At 41.1% G+C, this 21,051-nt stretch overlaps 1 protein-coding gene across 23 annotated transcripts in view; it reads left to right on the forward strand.

The window, feature by feature from the left end:
• Lpp (LIM domain containing preferred translocation partner in lipoma) overlaps positions 1-21,051 on the forward strand; it is a 602,788-nt gene that overhangs the window by 322,995 nt on the left and 258,742 nt on the right. The window contains exons 1-2 of one of the 23 annotated variants that reach the window (XM_042259111.2): positions 13,929-14,413; positions 14,587-14,638. The exons of 16 other annotated variants lie outside the window; for them this stretch is intronic. Coding sequence is in view for 2 of the 7 variants with exons in the window: in XM_042259108.2 (XP_042115042.1) it covers positions 8,094-8,177 (84 nt within the window). In the remaining 5 variants the exon portion in view is untranslated. Of the gene's footprint in view, positions 1-5,149; positions 5,481-6,395; positions 8,178-8,293; positions 8,318-13,928; positions 14,480-14,586; positions 14,639-21,051 lie in introns of those variants that run through there. 6 more of the 23 variants (XM_042259109.2, XM_042259113.2, XM_042259108.2 and 3 more) reach the window with 6 other exon arrangements.

Here is a 21,051-nt window from a genome sequence, read left to right on the forward strand (position 1 = left end):
GGAAAACAGCAAGTTATTCTTCATTCGTGAATGTGATGTTTTGTTTTGTTTTTCTTTCTTTCTTTCTGGAAGAGTTTAACATCCTGAATCCTTTCCCCTTTCTGTTGTCGTTGATGATATCTCACACCCACTGGTGTGTGAAGAGGAAGAAACTTCCATCCCTACTTTCTGTGTTAGTGATGTGGCATAATGTTTTCTGGAAATGCCACGCAATTTCAAATGTGACTTCTTTCTTAACTTGCGAATAGAGTTGACAACAGTGAAATCTGTCCTGTAAACAAACCCCCAAAGACTGGCTTTGGAATGAGTGGTAGTTGAATTCATACCAAATCATGCCAGTAGGAAGTCCCACGTGGATGGAACCTTTTCTGCTGTCCCTCAGTACATTAGTGGCACTGCCAGGCCTGGGGCCTTCCTCATCTAGTTACTCTCGTTCCAGTCCAGCACAACTGACTCCAAGTTTTATATTCTGTGACTCACAGTCCAAATCTATAGTGACATGTATTATTTTGCTCTTGTCGTAAATCTGCAACCTGCTTTGAAAACTGATTTCACTGCTGTGCTACTTTTCATGATATTAAATTCTTCCAGTCACATCTTATTTCTGGAACTCAAACAGGAGTTAACCAAAGGAATCATTTATCTCTTTTTATGATGTACTTATTGAACATTGTTGGGTGCCAAGCTGCTTTCTGGGCGGTGAGAATACAGCCACAAATAAAGCAAAATGTTTGTCCTTAAGGACTTCATTTTCCTGTGGGAAGGGATTAAGAAGCAAATAATTAAATATTAAAGTCTAATTAAACGCTAGAGGGAAAAGTGAAGATAAAACATAGAGGGAAAGGGATGGTCTGATGGTTGCTGATTTACCTGGGGCTTGGGGGGGCAGACTTAGGAGGAGGTGGCATGGGAGCAAAGCCATCTAGGAGATGATGATGCATGGTGTTGGGCACATGTCAGAGCATGTTCCAGACTGGCAGAGGTATGGATTATGGCCAGCACTGGCATGGGTCAGTAAGTAAAACACCTGGAATGACCGCTGCAGCTTTTGATTCAAAAGACTCAAGAGCTGTGCGGCCAGGGAGGAAGCAGTCCCTCGTCATTCCGCAGGGCTCTGGGTCCAAAGCTGAACGGAAAGGATAACATGGCTGTGCAAATTGTTTTTGAGTATATGCTGTCTACCATTGGATGAACAGCAGTGCCTCTCTTTTCTAGATACAGTAGGAGGAAATATGGCTTTGATTTTAAAAGGATATTAGTATTGGTCTCATATTAAAGGTAGGCAGGTATTGTATTGACAAGAATATAAAATATCTAAATTCTCTATCTGCTCTGTTCTACCCTTACCTACTTAGTAAGACCTTACACATCTCCTTGCCTCTGTCTATGCCTCCGTCTTCCCAGATGTAACACAGGGAGCTGACTTAGTTAATTGGTAGCATCTCTGGGCTCCCAGTGCAGTAGATAGGCATTCTGGGAACACAAGTGGTTTCTTCTGATGACAGGTAGCCCAGTCTCCATCTCATGACTGACCCCACCATGAATGAAGGCAGCTCCTTGTTCACACATGTAGAATGTACGAGTTCCATAAGGCCCTTCAGTGATGGTGACAGTTGAGTCCTAAATTTCCCATCAGCTGTATGTGTGACATGGTCCCTTTGGGGTCTCATCGCAGTGTAGAAGGGTGAGATGTGCACAGACTGAAAGAGGTTCAGATGGAGGAGTCAGTGACACAGTTGGATTTTTATGAGTGACAGATGGTGGTGAAGCCTGAAGCTAGAGCACACAGGACACATTCAGAAAGACAAGCCTTTGAGAGTGTTGTTTCTCATTTTTATATTTCCAAGTTCACAGAATCATCGGTCTCACCCAAAACTGAATAACAAGGCCTCGATTTAGTCCCTCTGTCCAAGCCCCTTGGACTGTTCACGCGGTCCAGTTACATTTGCCAATGGTTGGTTATTCTTTTCATAGGTCAGTGCCAGGAAGAGCAGTATTTTTACTGAAGAAAAGGTACCAACCATCCTCCAGTTTCTCATTAGAGAAAAGAAAAACACCTTTCTCGTAAACCCACTTTAGAAAATGTGAATGTAGTACTGTTCCTCCAACCATCTTCTTTGCATACTGGCTGTCCACAGCCCTTTTCCTGACCTCCTCCTCCCAGGCGCCGAGACCCTTCTGTCTGCTGGATCTGAGCATAGAACAGCACCTACCAGCCGGCAAACAGAAGGAGCCATTGTTTTCTCTCCTGTACCTAGACACAGATTCCACCACTCAGAAACAGTGGGCTTTCTTGGAGAATACCTCATATCTCTAGATGCTAGTTTCCCTGATAAGCAAGACAGGACATCTGGTTTCTCACAAGCCCAGACGTAGGAGGGAAAATGCGTGAAGGAAGTCTCTCGTCCACAGCCAACATCTAGTCGATGTGGTTTCCCTTCCTCTGTGTGGTCCAGGGTCTCTGAACCATGTTCCATCACTTGTGCATCTCTGGCCTATGCTACCACTAAAGTGCATTCCACCTCCCTACTGAGACAGCAGAGCGGTCTTTGGTAATCACTGTGGACGTTTCCAGTTTAGTGAGGCATTGGGTCTCTTGGCATTCTCTGTCTCATTGTGGCGTTCGTTGGTTTGTACATGTCTCATCCTTCGGTGGCCTCATAATCTGCTCCTCAATGTAGTGTAGGAGAAGGCATCTAAAGTGGGATCCTGCAGACCTCCTTGCAAACACTGTCTCTCACAATAACCTACTGTCTGGTTGATGCTGGACCATTGCTTTTTTATATGTAAATGGCATTCCTGTACCTTAGGTCTCTCCAGAGCTATCTAGGTTAACTGAGGACCATTCACTTAGGTTTGAGTTACTAGATATTCCAAAAGGAAGGCCATTCCTTTTTCTGTTTCCTTCCTTTTCTAGAATAAGAAGTTAGATGTTCCCTACCAGAATACATGGTTACCACATAATAGTCAGTGTCCAGCTAGTGTAAGAATCCTACCTTTAAGGACTGGGCTTCCTGCTTGATAAACATAATTAAATGCATTTAATTAATATTGCAGTTTGCAATTGTCATTTACCTGTTGGCACTGAAGTTTCCCTTGAAGATATGGATGTTCTTTTCCATGGTTTAGACATAAAGAAACCAACTGTGAGTTAAAATGATTTGTCCACATATCATAATTGGTGCTGTGCAGCCTGAATTTCAAGCAGGTCACTTTCCCAGACCCAATCCCTGTCAGAAAGGAAAGATAATGCCCAATCTAACGTCAGACTCATCAGTTCTTAAGTAAGCCTGCATTTTCTCCCCTGAAGATGAATTAGACCTTCTCATCATCTCCTTTAGCCTGTGAGAACGTCTATTTTCCTGTTGAAAGTTTGTTTTCCCCCTGTGGAATACCTGCTGTATACAGTGTTAGGAAGCTTTCCTTGTGCCAAAATTCTGGGTAAAGCAGTTTGACATAATTAAAGCAGGAGAAAGTGTGGAAGAGGGAAACACTTCTTGATGAGGAAACTCTTGGGGAGTAGATACGGCACCTGGATGACACTGGTCTGATGAGAACAGAAGGTTCCAGAGTGTTCCCTGTGTGGAGTAAGCACAGTCAGCTGGGAGGAAGGGCCATTTGGTCTTAGTTTGGAAGGACTCCATAGAACATGGGAGCACTTTATGTACATGCACATGCACGCACGCATGCGCGCGCGCGCGCGCGCGCACACACACACACACACACACACACACACATACACACACACGCACGATGGCCTAACTACCTATTGGCCACTTCAGTTCATAGAGTACAGACTATCTAGATGAAGTAGGGTCATACATTTGAGAAGGGTGGACATAGCTGAGAGAATTAAGGCATTACACTGTCTTGGATTCTTCTGAGTGTCAGCTGGGATTGTAAGCATCCATCCTTGCTCTGGTTTGAGGTTGTCTGCAAGACGGAACTTATTGGTGTCTCTTGAACTTCCATGCGCCAGAGTCCCCATGGATCAGTGATCAGTGCTTAGAGGAGTGAATCTCTGCCCTCCTTCATCAGTGCCACGGAGGAAGGCAGACGATTTTCCTCTATAGAATAACAAGCAGGGTTTTATGTGTGTATGTGTGTGTGTGTGTGTGTTTTTAATGAGCTACCAATAACAAAATAAAACTTCAGCGGAAGAATTGACAGCCTGGATCTGTAATCTGCCTGACCTGACAATTACAAGAACTTATTACCGCGTCAGCCTGCCAGATGGATCTCCTTGAAATGTAACGTGCTGCACTTCTGAATTCAATACAGCACGCACTTCCTTCTCTCCCCCCTCCGTGTTTGTTGAGTTTGGGAAAGAAGCAGTTTTACTTGAACTAAACCCACTCATTTCAAGTGTGTTTAATGACAGCAATATGTGGCAGATAAAATAAAATCCTACGGCCTTCTTTGATGTTTGTTTTAATTTCAGACCTTAGTGAAAGAATACAGAGAAGATAAAACAGTATGGCTCAAATGGAGGATTTGAAAACAAATGATCTATTATCATAATTTTGCAGTTTCTCTCCAGCAGCATTTGGGAGGTCAGATGAGCTGAGCAGTATTTATCGAGGTTGTTGAGGATTATGTGGTACTTGTGGCTGCAGCTTTAGGATGGCTGGCCCAAATGCCTCACCCTGCTCACACACAAGCGGACTGAGCTGTGTCAGGTCCTAACTCTGAATGTCACAGCTTCCATCACCCCTGTTCCAATCAATATAGTGACTTTTCACATGCTCTGTGAGGCCACTCATCAGGCCTGGATGTGATATATTAGGGCACTTCATGGACATCCTGGTTTTTAGCTTTATGAAATACTCAATTCTCTTTACATCAGAGCATCAGTTCTCAACCTGGGAGTTGAGTGGCCCTTTCACAGGGGCAGCATATCAGATATCTTGTATATCAGATATTTACATTATGATTCATAACAGCAGCAAAATTACAGTTACAAAGCAGAAATAAAAAGATTTTATGGTTGGAGGTCACTACAAGATGAGGAACTGTATTAAAGGGTTGCAGTATTAGGAAGGTTGAGAATCACTGTCCTAGAGAATTTGAGACTATATGGAGGGGAAGAGAGAAATCTTCCTTTCAACCCAGTTTCCACAAACTAATTGCCCAGGTAATAATTAGTCGCCCTTTGTAATGCATTAATATGTTCCTAGTGTACACAATGCATGCTGCAGGTATGTAACTGTGACATCACAAAGTGTCATTATTACCTACTTCCTCTATTTCACTCTCCCCCCTTCTGTCTTGGCCAGGTAGAAGGAATAGGCATATATGTTTTCCTGCTTACACAGAACCTCATAATGCAAAACATAACATTATTTAATGTATCCTATTGCTGGGCGTCAGCTTTTCTTGGTTGTTACAAAATATGAAGATGGACTTCTTCCCTGGTCTGTTTCTGTGTGGATGTGAATTTGGAGTTGAATTCTACCATCACTAATCATCTAGTCCTTGTGGTAAGTCATGCTATCCATCCAGGATTCTGCTGGAGATGCATGGTTCAGATCAATGCAGGCATTTTTTCTAAACAGACACTTGTGGCAAAGAGAGAACATTGGGAGGAGGTTATCTTCCATAGCCCTGTAGTTTGGGTGGAGATCCTAACCGTACACAAGGATTAGAGTAGACTTATAATAGTTTTGTTTATTTAAAAGTCGCCACTCTGTGTGTAGATGGGCTTGGATGGAGGAGAGGGAAGGGAGAAATATTGTAACCATATTATAATCTCAAAAATAAAAATCTAAGAAATACAAAAAAAAAAAGGTCATCCCATTTTGAAGGTTCAGCTTTTATTCTCAGAACTTTAAAAGAAAGCCACCATATTTGTGCTGAATTCCAAAGTAATTTCCAGAATTTTTAGGTCACAGAAAAGATTATATTCTGAATTTCAAAGTTATTATCATCTTAATAAAGCATTGTGTATTTGCCCCCCCCCAAAAAAGTCACCACTCTGGTGAGATAGAACAAGAAGCTTAATATGGTAGAAATACCTACCATAATTAAATATGTTAATGTAGCACTACATTATGAAAAATACCTTTAGCTTATTCTTTGGTAAGGAAGAAAGGTTTAACATAATCATACTTTATTTTTATATGTTTGAATTCTCAGTATTGAGTATGGTATCAAGGTCCAGAAAGTGACGTTCATGTCCAAAGTCCCCTTGTTCCTACATCATTCCAAGTGTTCTTATTGGATGCAGTTGAGAGGCACTGTACTCATCTCAGTCACTTTTGTGAATTACACAACATCCTCCAGGCATTTCCCAAAACCACTGGTGATCTGTTGTGTCTTAACAAGCATAGAGATGAAAAATAAGCTCTCAGGTCACCTCTCTATTTTATATTTTATTCACTATGTTAATAAATATATTCATTTTGAAAACCATCATATACCATATGATGCAGAGTTCTGTTTATTAACATTATAGTACATTATACCAGAATAGAGAAATGTTCATCTGGTTTGTTTTAGTTGCGTCCTCACGAGGCTCAGGAGATCAAGATGATGTTGGAGGGTGAATATTTATAGTAGACAGACAAAGAAGGAAAAAAATACAAAAGAAAAAAAAAAACGTGTTAGTTAGAAGACCTAGCCTCATGGAGGTTTGGTATATAATTGAAGACCCGACATAGCTAGATTGTTATCCCCTTGGAAATGAAACCCCAGGGTTTCCATGGTCCCTGAGACAAGGACTCAGTTAGCTTTGCTCACTCTTTCCTCCCTGCTGCTGGTGGTTCTCTTTATTTTTCTTGTGGACATAAGGAGAATGTCCCTTTGTGGCCTTGTGGCTTTTTTGTACCATCTCTGTCTTACCCCACTTCATCCCTGCTCGTGGTTACTCCTTCTCTGGATGCTTACACTCAAGTGCCCGAGGCAGGGAGGCCATTATTTTAGCTGGTTTTTCTCCAGTACAAATTGGGAAGGGATTCATCCTCCAACACAGCTCATGGGTATCTGGTCTGGTTTGGGTGTAGTCTCCAATCCAATTGGTTGTGGCCAGAGTTAGAATTACCTGTTACACAGCTGTGGCAATCCATTTATTAAAATAAACAAACGTTTCTAGAGTCTCTGTGCTTAAGCAGAGCCATGGGTGTAGACAAACTCTACATTTTTCATGCTCCTCTATCACACTGAGACTCTAAAACGTGGGTAAATTGAATGAGGAGATTTAAGATTCAAATAAACAAAACACTTTCAGAAAACGGACATTCAATGTCTCCTGTTTAGTAATGGAAATTTCTGCAAACAATTCTTTTGGAGTTTCAGTTTTTCTGTAATAAAAAGGGAAGAATAACAAAGGTAAGTGTCCTCTGCTTTTTCTCAAGGAGGAGAAGGCCCTTGTGTCGGGAACGGAAGAAAGGAAGGTTTAGAGTAGGCATTGAGGGGTGTGATCAACAGTAGAGCAGGAAAGAATTTCCTCAGCCATGTGGCTACCCATGTTCCTGGAGAAAGGAAGCGCCTATCTGTAGACACTGATAGGTAATTAAAAAGAGTCTAACCAACGGAAAAAGAAATTCTGCTACATAGCTTCACTCATCTCAAAAGTAGGGAGCAGTGTTGTGTGTGGATCGGGGGTGCAGGTAAAATAGACACTGGGACAATGTCCATGGAGTCTGAAGTAAGGAATGCACACGTCCATTCAATGATGTTGCTCCGGGATTCAGTAGAAGATGTCATGATCAGGTCTGTGTTATGTTTCTTGTCTTTCTCAATACTCTGAACCAGTTCAAAGCACATTGCCACCATCTATAATTCAAGGTTAGCCGAAAAACAGTGTGAAAACCAGAGTAACAAATTTTAGCAGAACTTTCATTGTGACTTCAGAAAATAGAATGTGTAGGTCTCCACCTATGTCTATAAATAGAGACTTCAGACAGATGGCATCAGTGTGTGAGCCTATCATTATCAGAAATGTATGGATTTGGCCTTGAGCTGAAGGGAAGGACTTGATTTCTGCATAGATAGCCTTGCCTTACTGGTCATAGCCAGCACTGGCCACCTGAAGTTCTCTCCTGGCATGAGATTGCCTCTTGTATCCTTTAGAAGTTAGAGAAACAGAGAAAAGCATGATATTGCAGGCTGGAGTCACAGTCTGCCTGCAAAGGGCTGAACCACCTTCGCCCTGTCTCTCCTCTCAGATTCACTACAAGGTCAGTGTCCCTTCTCCTCAGAGCAGTGAGTCAAGCAAAGACGGGGGCCGCCTGCGTCTCCATGAGTGATGCTGTCCTGTGAAAATCCACCAAGAATTTCCCTTCTGGAATGGAACCGTGGTACTATTTGAGATATACGTGTAAATATCAAACCTTCTTCCTCGAATAAGGAGAGAAGTTCCACAGGCTAGAGGAAAGCAGAATTATGCAATTTCTCCAGAAGGCTAAAAGCGTTTAGGAGGCTGAATGGCGATGAAAATGCAGTTGTGGGGGTCGTTGATGACAGGGTGAGCCTGGTGAAGTGGTGGGCGTCACTGACTGGCTGTCAGTGGTCAGAGGGGCAGGGCGGAGGGAGAACTTAAGGAGTCAGTGTGAACGAGATCTTTGGCTCGTTTTCCCTCGGTGGTAGCTCTATAACTCGGAGCATGGATTCTCCCTGTTTCCTGCTGCCTTTCCTCTTGGCCTCTAGATCCACATTTTTGCATTTGTGCTGAGATTGCATTTTGAATTTATAAAACTATTGGGTATCTTTCTTGCACTGGCTCCTGGAAGGATAATAGTGTTAGCTAGGCTTCTAGCTAGTATAAAGGTCACAGGGCCTGGAGAACAGTATTCCTGTCAGCCTTATCCCTTCATCTACTATATTTCTACCCAACTTTCATCAATCTTAAGGGGAGTTGATAGTATTTTGGCTGATTTAGGTTTCTTGATAAAATTTGCTTCTAAAAAGAGATCCTTCTCACAGGATTATAATATAAAAAGATCACTGCAAGTGTTTGCCTTTCCAACGAAATCCACATCTTATTGGCTCCTATAAGGGAGGGATAACAATAAGTTTTTATGTTCTTCCTTTCACCAGTGATCAAACCAGTTTTTAAAGAAGTTTAGTGGAAGCTCATGTACCTAACCCTAGCGATGAAGTCTTTCTCTCATGATGTTCTCCATTGTTTATTCTCTTGGGTTAAGTAGGGGTTTCATATGTGTAGCTAGAGTTGTCCTGCCTGGCCCACAGTCAGGATAAATCTCTCTCACCCACCAGTCCCACAGCCACTCAGACCCAACCAAGTAAACACAGAGACTTATATTGCTTACAAACTGAATGGGTGTGGCAGGCTTCTTGCTAACTGTTCTTATATCTTAAATTAACCCATTTCTATAAATCTATACTTTGCCACATGGCTCGTGGCTTACCGGCATCTTCACATGTAGCTTGTCATGGTGGTGGCTAGTAGTGTCTCTGACTCAGCCTTCCACTTCCCAGAATTCTTCTCTTCCTTGTCCCCCCTATACTTCCTCCTGCCTGACTACTGTGTTTTATTTACTAACCAATCAGAGCAACACATTTGCCATACAGAACATCCCACAGCACATATGGGTAGAATACATCCTTCCAAGCATATGCATATCTGAATATATGGGACAAGAAACTTCTTGTCCCAGCAAAACATTCCTTCAAAGTCACAATATACTTTAAAATATATGAATTTTCAGTGTATGTACATTACTTAGGAATTTTTGAAAATGGGACTAACACAGTAATGAGCACTTTAGACAGAAAGTAGTAGTAGTGATCCGATTACTCTTAAGGGGCGTTCACATCCATTTTTATTTAATTAAAATATAATTATATTGATTTCTCCTCCTGCTCCTCCCTTCAACACCTCCCTTATTACCTTCACTCAAATCCATTGCCTCGTCTTCTTTAGCCATTGTTGTTATGTATACACATAAATGAATAGAGTGCAAATACAACCGGCTGAGTCTGTTCGGTTTTGCCTGCCTGCTTGCCTGCCTGCCTGTACGTATGTATGTATGTATGTACATACATATATACACACACATATATATGTATACATATGTATACACACATCATCATCATCATCATCATCATCATCATCATCATCAGTATTGGATAACCAATAAAGGGACTCATCCCTGGGGAAAACCAATTCTCCACTCAGAAGTTGTGAATTGCTTGCCAGTCTTTGTCTAGGGGTGGGACCCTGTGATTCCCCCCACCCACACTGGGATGTAAGCGTTGCCTTTAAGCAGCCATTTGTTGAGATTTCATGTTCAGAGCTGTCATTCCTGGGAGACAGAACCTCGCATCACTTCCTGGTCCCTCTGCTGCTCAGATTCTTTTCAAGTTGACATTTCAAGCTGTTTTAAAGAATTGTTGAAAGTAAATTTTTATTGTTTTTTTTTTATGAAACATGACAAATGCTTAATGTATCTTACTATGGTTAAGGAATTTAAGTAACAAACAATAAAACATCAGATGTAAAATAATGAGAAACATTCAGTATTTGAAGCCTCAGAGGAATTTTTACCACATTTCAAGGTTGTTGTTTTTCAGATATTTGACATTAGAAAATGCATAGAAATCCCTTTATTGAGAAACTTTCAAGTGCTTGTCAATGTGGACCCATATTCTTGTCAAGAAATGCAAGTTAGCTTTGTCCTGTGAGGAGATGGTACATCTAGGGGGTCGCGTAGTGTCCCCGAGGGCTCAGGAACAAAGGGCCTTTGAATGAATGCGTGCGTGAGAAGTATTGTTTTATAATAGGACTGACTTTTTGGATTTAGGAGGAGAATCTCTAGACCAGCTTTAGCTTTACATTCTCAGTGTCTCAGCTCCTAATGTTTTGATAAGCAGATACTGGGCTTGCTTCTCAGTTTATCCTGTGCATGTTTCCTAGGCAATAGAAAAGGCTCTCGTCCTGGTTGCTTCTCCTAAAGCTAACGTTAGATTTTCGTACCTGGTTGAGAATTTAATATATCTCGATTCTTAAATGTGGGAGCGGGACTGAGCAGTTTTTGATGAGTTTGAGGTGATATTTCCGATATAAGAATATTTACCAAAAAGTGCATCTTTTAAAACTACCATTTAAAACAAACACAACAAAACTTACTTTGCCATTTGAATTATCAGAACTCTGAGCACCGTCCATACAGTTCAGCGAAGAACACTTCACTGGTTAAATTACATCATGAAGAGAAGCAAACCTGACTCCTGCTATCATTTTAATTTTCTCAACATTATTACATTTTGAAAGTATTCATTTTATGTGTATGTGTGTATATGGAGGGGCATTCATGGTGGCCAGAGGACAACTTGTGAGGACAGATTCTTTCCTCCTACCACGTCAGTGGCAAGAATCAGACTCAGCTTGCCCAGTCTTAGTGGTAAGCATCTTTTCCTGCTGCTGTTTCTCCCAGCTCCAATCTTGGTATCTTATGGACTTCCCAGAGTTGTAGCTGTTTGTCTATGCGAGGCTCTCTTAAAATTTTCTAGGCATTGTAACTATGGTTTCATACAAATTAGTCTCTCTGGTCCTTTATTTCCACATCTTTAATATGAATCTGATCATAGATGCTATTTTATAAGGTTGTCAGGAATATTAAATTTTTAACACTATATCCTTATTCTGTGAAGTATCTACTTTTTAATTTATACATTAATTTTATTAACTTTTTATGTGTATGAGTGTTTTGCCTACATGTATGGCTGTGCACCACATACATGTGTGCCTGGTACATATAGAGGCCAGAAGAGTGTATCAGATCTCCTGGAACTGGAGTTGCAGGTGGTTTGTGGGCTGCTACATGGGTTCTGGGAATCAAACCCGGGTCGCCTACAGAGCAGCCAGTGCGTTTAACTACTCAGCCATCTCTCAAGCCCCAAGTATCTGCTTTTTAAAAGTCAGTTTCTTAGAGAATGAAATCAATCAGATAAACAGGCACTATTATTTTTCTTCATGTTAAAACAAGTAGATGCATTCCCATAATCTAAAGCATTGTGTACCGTGTTTGTGGTTGTTATTATAGTGCTTATCACAGTGCAGTCTTACAGAATATTACTACTATCATTGGCAAAACACACGGCACCATATTCATAACTGGAAGACACCTAACCTACCCCTACCAGTTACTGCACTGTCAAGCAGATATTCTTATAATTCCCGGCCTTTATTTGAGATAATAGAACCTACAGGACTTTCCACAGAGCACGCAACTAAAAGACTTATGTCACAGTGTTTTATTTTTTCTGTATTTCTCTTACTGTTTTCTGAGTCCTGTGTCAAATGAACGCTAGTGATGAGGTGAATGCTAGTGATGAGGAATGAGAAAGAACTCAGGTTTGTGGGGTTCTTTATGTGACCTTATACAAAACAGAGATTAATGAAACATAAAGACAAGAAACAGTAAGTCACAACCCAACGTATATAGTGACAGGGATCAAAAGTGCAGATAGATGTGTCTGTGGGGTGCTTTCTGAGACGGTAGTCCAGGGCTCCTCTCGGCAACTGGCCTTGGAAGAGAAATCTTAAGGTCACTGTGACAACTTAACATTGGTAGTTAGTCCATGTTCCCCAAGGCAGGAGTGAGCTTGGGTCATTTTTGTAGCTGGCATGAGCCTCCGAGAAACAAGAGAGATTGATGGCTATAGTTGTAAGAGAAGAGAATGATTTTAGGATCCAGATAGCAGCCACTGGGGAGCTTTGTTTGGGGAGTAAAAGAAAATTTAGTACTAACGCTTACGAGCTCAAGTTTAAGTATGTCTGAGTGATTCATGTCCCCATGAAAGGTGTCAGCCATCAAGAGTCCTTGACCCCGCCTGCTTGGTGAGCACACTGAAGACTGTAGCTGGAGGAAGACTTCCTCTTGTGTTTAATGTCACCCAGTATTACTAATATCTAGTTGAGTCCCATACCTACTTAGATGTCACTCTTGGAGGGGTTTTTAAAGCTTCAAATCTACCAAATACAAATTTCTCACATTACCAATCTTTAAAAGAACATTCTTTATACCCTATGGAATTGTCCCATTAGTAAAATCATAGTGAATTTTTTCCAACTTCTGTAATTCTTTGTATTAATTCTTTTGACACCAGATCTTGAGAAATTTCACTTCTGCCTTGAAATAAGACACTTCACATCAAACCAAGATATTTTTATTTCTCTTTCTAATGAATATCAATACTTGGGATGGGAGACATGGCTCAATGATTATAGAGGATTGGCTGCTCTTCCTGAGGACCCAGGCTGGATTCCAAGCACTCCTATTATGCCTCTCAACTGTCATTAACTCCTGAGGATGATCTGATGCCCTCTTCTGGCGACCACAGGCATCAGACAGGCACATCAGATATGACACATAAAATTAAAAAATTAAAAATAGACAGTGACCTATATTTTCTCCATATGGCTTTAGCGCCATAGCCAGGCACTCATAACTCTGTGCCTGATTTCAAAGACTACAGTGATCTAGGTTAGGAGGTACTGTTGGCATTAAGGCCTTAAGAAGGCATGCCTTTGAGAATCTGTTGATACGTTTGTTCCTCTGTAGGAACCAATTCCTTGTAACTGAGTTTATGAGTGGATCTTGTAGCTGCCATAGGGATCCATTACATTACTACTGCTTTACCTGCTGAAAAGCCTCATAGAAATTATTCCTTTGCAGAAAGTAGAACCTTAATTTTTTTTTTTTTTGTGTATACTATAGCCAGCATAATGGACCCCTCGGGGCACAGTAGAGTCAAAGCATATAATACCTTTGTCAAAGCATATAAAACATTTGAGAGGTTAAACTTTAAGGAGATAATTTGATAACGGGTTTTTTTAAAAATATATTTCAATATACAGTTCACTTTTCTTTCACATTTGTAGATCAAATTAGCTTTTTAAGGAGTTGATCAATACATTAAATTCGTAAGTATTTATTGAGTGCCTGCCATGAGCTAGAGACATTGTGTGTGCTCGATTTAAAGTCCAGCTTGTAATGACATTTACGTTAACAATATTCTGTGTGGTGTTAAATGCAAGTGCTGAGGATCAGTGTCAGGTACTTTGCATTACTCTTGGAAGCACAGGAAAGTCAAATGTTGGCAATTTGAGGAGGTCTTTGAGAAGCCTTCCGAAGGGTTATGATGACATCTGTAGTCTGGAAATCCGTGAAATGGAGAAGAAAACACTTTTCTGGGAGAAGCTGTGCTGCAGCTCAAAATTACCTAAAGATACCCGAGCAAGGGACAGGTGGGAGGGATAATAGCTGCTGAGCTTTGTGGGTAGACAGAGTCTGTCCTCCCGAGAGGCAAGTGTGAGTCTGCCCTCTATGAGGTCACAAAGAAGCTAGAGGCCAGCTGCAGGGTATGTGATGGGGTATGGGTCACAGAGTTTGCCACAGTTAAGTCGTCTAAGCAGTTGACTCAAGCAGAAAGTCCTTCAATTCTAAGAGTAAGATGTGTACAAAAGATTGGTGTTTCCAGCTTTTTAAGGAATTTGAAGTGCTTGGAGAATGGAGTAAGTGGACGAGAGGAAGAGCGCGTCTGAGAGCATACATATGTGATCAGGGGATCTCGTGCAGTGCATTGATTGACTTTGTGTATTGTGTGCACCCTGTCCTGTAGGCTGCTGGGGAGAGTAGGGGCATGCCTGAAGAAGAACTCGGGAACATTGAAGGTTTGTGATAACGATTTCCGGTGTGAGGGAGAGGCAGCTGGTGGTAGACCTAAACTGAAAAGGCCTTGTGTTGTGAGTGGAAGCCAGGTTCGGTTCATCCTTGTGCTTGCGGGCAGTGTTCATCCGGGCAGAATGTTGTGTTATAGAAAGCCCCTTGATGTAGCCTTCCCCCAGCTGCAGCTAATTAGTTCTTACATTTGGAAGTTGTTCTTTAAAAAGATATCAAATACTAACTGACATTTATTAAGAATTTTCAATATGACTTTTGTTAGTTACATTACTCATAAGAGTATTCATTTCTCCGTATTTTACAATTGAGGAAATTTTAATGGAAAGGTGCTACCCACTGGGTGATTATGTGCACAGATGTGGTCTTCTAGCCAAGACACTATGGCTCCGAAGTTTAAATACATGAATTGACAACCCAACATACACTTGAAAATACTGATACTCTGTGTGTTAGGGAAGAGTGATTCTAGGCAAGGAGGTTTTCTTACTTTGCTTTTGAACAGTTCAGGGATTATAATACGATGATAGATTCATGCAATACTTATCTCATTCTGGCTGTGAAAACATTTAGCAATTTTATATCCATGTCCTCCACTTCTTATACCAGCTGTAGACAACTCCACTAGGAGTAAGAAGCTTTTAAATAAACATTTTAGTTTATTTCAGTTTTTGTTTGTTTTAGCATTGTTACAATATAATAACCTCACTAATTCAGGAACTTGTTGGTGAGTGAACTTGGAATTGTACTCTGGATGAAATTAGTACACCTGGTTTATAATTGAGTGTAAAGAAGTGTGAAAGGCACTGAGTCCTTTCAGGAGAGCAAGCACGCCCTGGTCCTCTCTTGAGTCTCTGCATACCTTATACGGAAGGCAGATTTATAAATGGAAGAGAATTCTTATATGATCCTTTTCAAGTTTTTGGGTTTTTTTTTTTTTTTTTTTTTTTTTTTTAGATCATGATATCATTTCCCGCTTCACTTTTCTTCTTCGAAAGTTCTCACCCCTTGTTCAAATGTTTGGCCTCTTTTTCATTGTTGTTGGTGGTGGTGGTGGTGGTGGTAGTGTGTGTGTGTGTGTGTGTGTGTGTGTGTGTATTCCTAAATATATAAATACAACTTGTTTGGTCTGTATAATATTACTTGCATGTATGTGTTTTTGGAGTCCTGTAAAATCTTGGTATGCTGGTCGAAAAGCTTGGTTTTTGTTTTTTTTCTAGAAGCCACTGATATTTTATATTTTGTATTTATTAAATAATGGAATGTTTGCCATTTTAAAATTAATTCTTCATCTATTTAAAGTAAAATAATGGTCTCCATACATAGTAGAGAAGTAATCACTCAGTATGAAGAATATGTGCCATTGAGGGTCTTGGTGGACAGTTGTTCTCAGGCAGGGACATCAGATAGGCCACTGAAAAGTCACTGTAGTGCCCGAATAGCCGAGCCTGCTTGGTAGCACAGAGCTCTGGAATGCCTTAAAATAAAAATTGCAAATGCAACAGATTTAATCAATCCTAGTATTTCTCTCTCTTATTCTCCAAGTCCCAAGTTAAAAATAAAAATTCGGCTGCCTCATTTTCCTATGTGCTAGTTAGTGGGATTAGCTTGAGCTCTCTACAGGAAAGCAATAGATATCGTAGATGCCATTGTGTGGTGGGTGAAAGCCCGGTAGAGATAATTATACAGTCACTCCCACTATATTACCCTTCAAAGAAACTGAGCCTAATATTCTCCTCCTAAGCAATTTAACCAACTTCTAAAAAAAAGTATAAGATATTATTTAGAGAATGAAATAGCTACTGTATATAATCAGAAGGGAGAATTATAGCCAATTATTACACTCATTTGATAAGTGTATAAAGAGCTATACTCAAAGCTTTGTATTGAACCTCCTCAGTAATTGCCCATTTCTGCTAACTGTCCTGTACAAAGGACAGTTGAAGAACTGCTTTAAAAAAAGTCAACCATTTTAACAGTTTCCCCCTCGGCACAGACTAGGTCTAACTTCATGCTCTGTGGGATCAAGCTCATTTTGTCCTTCAGACGTGGAAGGTGATGACTTTTCTTTCTGTTTTGCATTTCCAAAGGAAATGCTCGTGTATAAACACACAGAACAATAAAGTGCAATCAAACTATGTTTTGCTATCTAGCATGCATATATATATATATGTACATGTGTATGTAGGCCTGATTGTGTCCGAACCTATTCTTGGTATGTATACTCCACTCCAAAACACCAGTGTTTTCCAAAGATAGGACTGTATACAGAACTTCCGGGAGTAAGAACAGCCCCAAATCGCCCAGCTTGTCCACCCGTTTTACCACCAAGCTGGCAGTAATATTGGGGCTATTTTTCCTTTGATTTTCATTAAAGAGAATAAATATGTAAGTGTGTTAACATTGACACTTCAAAGATTGAGGACTTACATTTGTGTTTGATATTATATTTTCTCCATCAAGCCAAACAAAAGCAAGAATCAACGTTGAATTAATTGCTATTAAGAGATGCTATGTAACATAGATGTATGGCCAGACAGCCTTTAAAAGCAGTTGTAAAGAGATACCCTTTATATCTGGATTACCCCTAGAGGAAACCCTGTCCATCCCTTGCCTGCAGTGTTCAACAAGTGTCTTAATCTCTAGATGCTTCATGAAAGTGTGGTGTCTAAGGCTGTATCCCCTGCCCAAACAGATGTGGGAGTGAACCGTGGCATCCACTGAATTGTGAAGTATAGCATCTGTCACATGCTTATACTTAGAGTATAAAGCAATACTCTGACCTTTAATCTTGAGTTACTTCTTGTTTCCAACTGATTCCTACTGGTCAGCTGGCAGTCATGACATAGTAGTTACACTCCGTGCATGATCATGAAAGTTGATCTTGAACATTGGTCGCCTGGAAGACGGTCCTGGTGACAGAGGAAGAGACTGCTGCTGTCATTTTCCTGCTGGCCTTAATGACAATAGTGTGGAGAAAAATGGAATTATTATCACTCTCATTTGAAATTTGACTCAAGCACTAAACTCTAAATGTGAAGAATTCTTTAGAACATTAAGAATGCTTCAGTTTCCTCTGCTTATATATTTATTAATAATGACAGTGGAGTTACAACACATGGTATCATAAAACCAATGTGAGTAATAATTACAGGCCATGTCTTTCAATAAGTGTACATTAAAAACTGAATGCAGAAACAGTCATGATGTGAATGACAGTGTGTTTTGTTTCTAACACTATGATAGCTTAAGGGGACATTTTATAGTAAGCAGTGTCTTTGATTTGATGAGGCATCTGAATAATCACTCAAAGTGCTATGTTCCTCACTAGAAGTTAATATTGGCAGGTCCATTATCAGGATGGAGGGGCCTTTGGGCCTTTGACTCCAAGAGTGCTAGCAAAGGAGGTTTGGGAGTTCTCAGAAGTCTGAAGAACTTGAATTCTTTCTAAATGTGATTTGCCCAAAATATAGTTGACAGATATTACACAACCTTGGGCTGAAAATCATGTCTGCCAAATGTGTGTTTCTTTACCATTTTCATTTTTATGAAGATTAAGTTGAATGACAGAGGGAAGTCATGCTGGAAGCTGAATAGGCAGTCTAGGTAAGAGCCCAGGTGGCCCCAGTCATGAAAGACTCCACATCTGTCTGTCTACTGCATACTTCAGCCATTCTCCTCTGGCTTGACCACCATATGTTGAAAGGGCGTTCGCATGTATTTCAATAGCCATCATCTCAAAGTCATTGATCTCTGTCCCAAGCAAAAAGTACACTATCTGGATGTGGCAATTGCCCCTTTGGCTTACAGCTCATTTGCTGCAGCTGTTTACTGGATCCCCCTAGCCATAGGGTGTCAGAAAGCTAGAAATATTTAGAATGGAGCATCCATGGCTTCTACTTAGTGATATAATGACAATGGCTAGCATCCTGGATCATTTCCCTTGTATGGACAGTGTCATAACGTCAGGAGGGCACGCCCTTCGAATCAACTGAGCAGGGTTCCTGAGGACTCAGAGCCTGAAGCAGCAATTATGGGGCCTTCATGGGTCACCCCTGTGTCCTCTGAATATATGTTATGGTTGATAGCTTGGTGTTTTTGTGGGTCTCCTAACAGTGGGAGTGTGTGTGTGTGGGGGGGGTCCTCTGATTCTTTTCACCTGCTCTTGGGACCCTTTTCTTCATTGTGGGTTGCCTCACCCAGTGTGATATGAGGGTTTGTGCCTAGTCTTATCATAACACGTTAAGCAACGTTCGGCTGATATTTTTGGGAGGCCTGCCATGTTCTGAAGGGCAATGGAGGAAGAGTGGATCTAGGGAAGAAGTGAGGGTTGCTGGGAGGAGCGGAGGGAGGGGAAACTAGTCCGGGTGTATTGAAAACATACAAACAGAAAGAATATTAATAAACAAATTAAGATATCAAAAGTAGTAATTAAAAATCAAGTGTGTTGTGTAGATTGTATCCACACAAGAAGTTAATTGACCTCTTTGGGCCTTCGTTTCTCACCTGTCTAGTATAGACCTTTCAACGTCATTATGGTCTATACTAGGCAGGTGAGAAACGACGGCCCAAAGAGGTCAATTAACTTCTTCAGGAGTAGGAAGCAGTGAGTTGTGCATCTGCTGCAAAGTTGATACTTCAGTTTACAATGGACCAGAAGTTTTGTTTGGTTTTGTCTTTTCTCATTGCTAGAGATCTATCTAGAGCCTTAGGAATGTTAGGCAGTATTCTGCTACTGAGCTGTATCTAAACATACTGGTGGTTTTTTTTTTTTTTTTTCCTTTCTTTCCTGGCATTTATTTTTAACCTATTCAAACAAAGAAACAAATACAGTTAGAAATGTAGATGTAACCATTTTTTTTAAATAAGAAACACAGAGCCGATTCAGAGATGAAAGCCAAGAGGTCAGAGCGATAGTTAAGAGCTAAAAACCTTACCCTTCACTGCCGCTGCTGTCCTGCCTCTCTGCAAGAGACCTACTTCCTGTGTGTTTGTGCTTTTTATTGACTTTCTATTCTGCCTTGTCATTGGTTCTAAACCCAACCACATGACCTCCTCGTCACTGCCTGTCTGTACAGACCTCCAGGTCTTCTATAGTATTGAGATTAAAGGCATGTGTCTCCATGCTGGCTATATCCTTGAACACACAGAGATCCGCCTAGCTCTGCCTCCCAAGAGCTGGGATTGAAGGCGTGCATTACCACCGCCCAGCTTCTGCTATGGCTTGCTATTAGCTCTGACCTCCAGGCAACTTTATTTATTAACATACAAATAAAATCACATTTCGGTACAAATAAAATATCACCATATAGAAATTCTTAATACAATGAGAGATGTGGTTCCTCTCTTCTTCTAAGAAGACCTGCTTATCTTTGGCCTAGAATGACTGACTAAAAGGTGGCATGTGTGGTTCTTCACTTGTCTTAGCCTGAAGCCTAGAAGCACTCACCGTTGTTAGTTCATTCGTTTTCTTTTTCATAGCATCTTCAGGAGTTCTCAGTGGCATGCTGCTGTCCTAGTAGAGGAAGCTACCGAGATTTCCATTGCAGTGTTCAGTTTCATGAAATCTCTAGCACACGTAAAAGTAGAAAGGGTGTATGTAGTGCCTGCCGTGGGCGCTGGGCAGTTCTCAGGATCAGTGTGCTCACCTTTGCTTTATTGGATGGGGTGGGGTCCTATGACTGCTTGTCAAGCAAACCTTTGGATAGCACTGCATTCCTTGACTTTGTGAGATGGGCTAAGGGAACTGGCCGCCAGTGATCACCTGGTCACGTCACTGCTGAGGGAGCTTTGAGAGGAGCGCGGAGGGCAGTATTGAAGAGTGAGCTGGCTACCATGGGGGGATGCTCATCGATAGTTTGTAGAAGCTTGAGATGAAACAGTGTGACTGCATCAGTCACTTCTGGGCAGCTGTTGTATTGTCAGAGGGAAAGCCAGAAATGTGTCCTGAATGGGTATTGAAATGATTGTCCTACCAGCTTTCCTGCTCATGAGGCAATTAATAAACAGAGACATGTGAGATCCGCAATGGGTCCACAGCAGGAAAAGAAGGCTTTTCAGGCCCTAATGCCCAAAGAGATCTATGCCAGCTGTACCAAAAGGAGGCCTCTCTACCTCTGTAGCAGCTGTATCTCTATCCATAGGCCTCTGCAGGAACATCCAAGGGTCCCTGGTCCACGCTATACCCCCCCAACTCGATTAAAGGGCGTATGTAGTAACTGGGTACCTTCCTCACGAATCTCTTGCAGCATTTAATTAGCAAATGTTCCTCAAGTGCTTTGAGCTCCCTGTTTGGGTAGATGTGACTGAAATGCAAAGTACCTTTCGTGCCTTATTTATTGCTCCAGCGAGCACGCTATATGCTGGCAGCATTTATCTTCATTTTAATTTTATCTCCCACAAATAT

This window comes from Peromyscus maniculatus, chromosome 12, assembly GCF_049852395.1.
Source record: "Peromyscus maniculatus bairdii isolate BWxNUB_F1_BW_parent chromosome 12, HU_Pman_BW_mat_3.1, whole genome shotgun sequence".
Classification (NCBI taxonomy): Eukaryota; Metazoa; Chordata; class Mammalia; order Rodentia; family Cricetidae; genus Peromyscus; species Peromyscus maniculatus.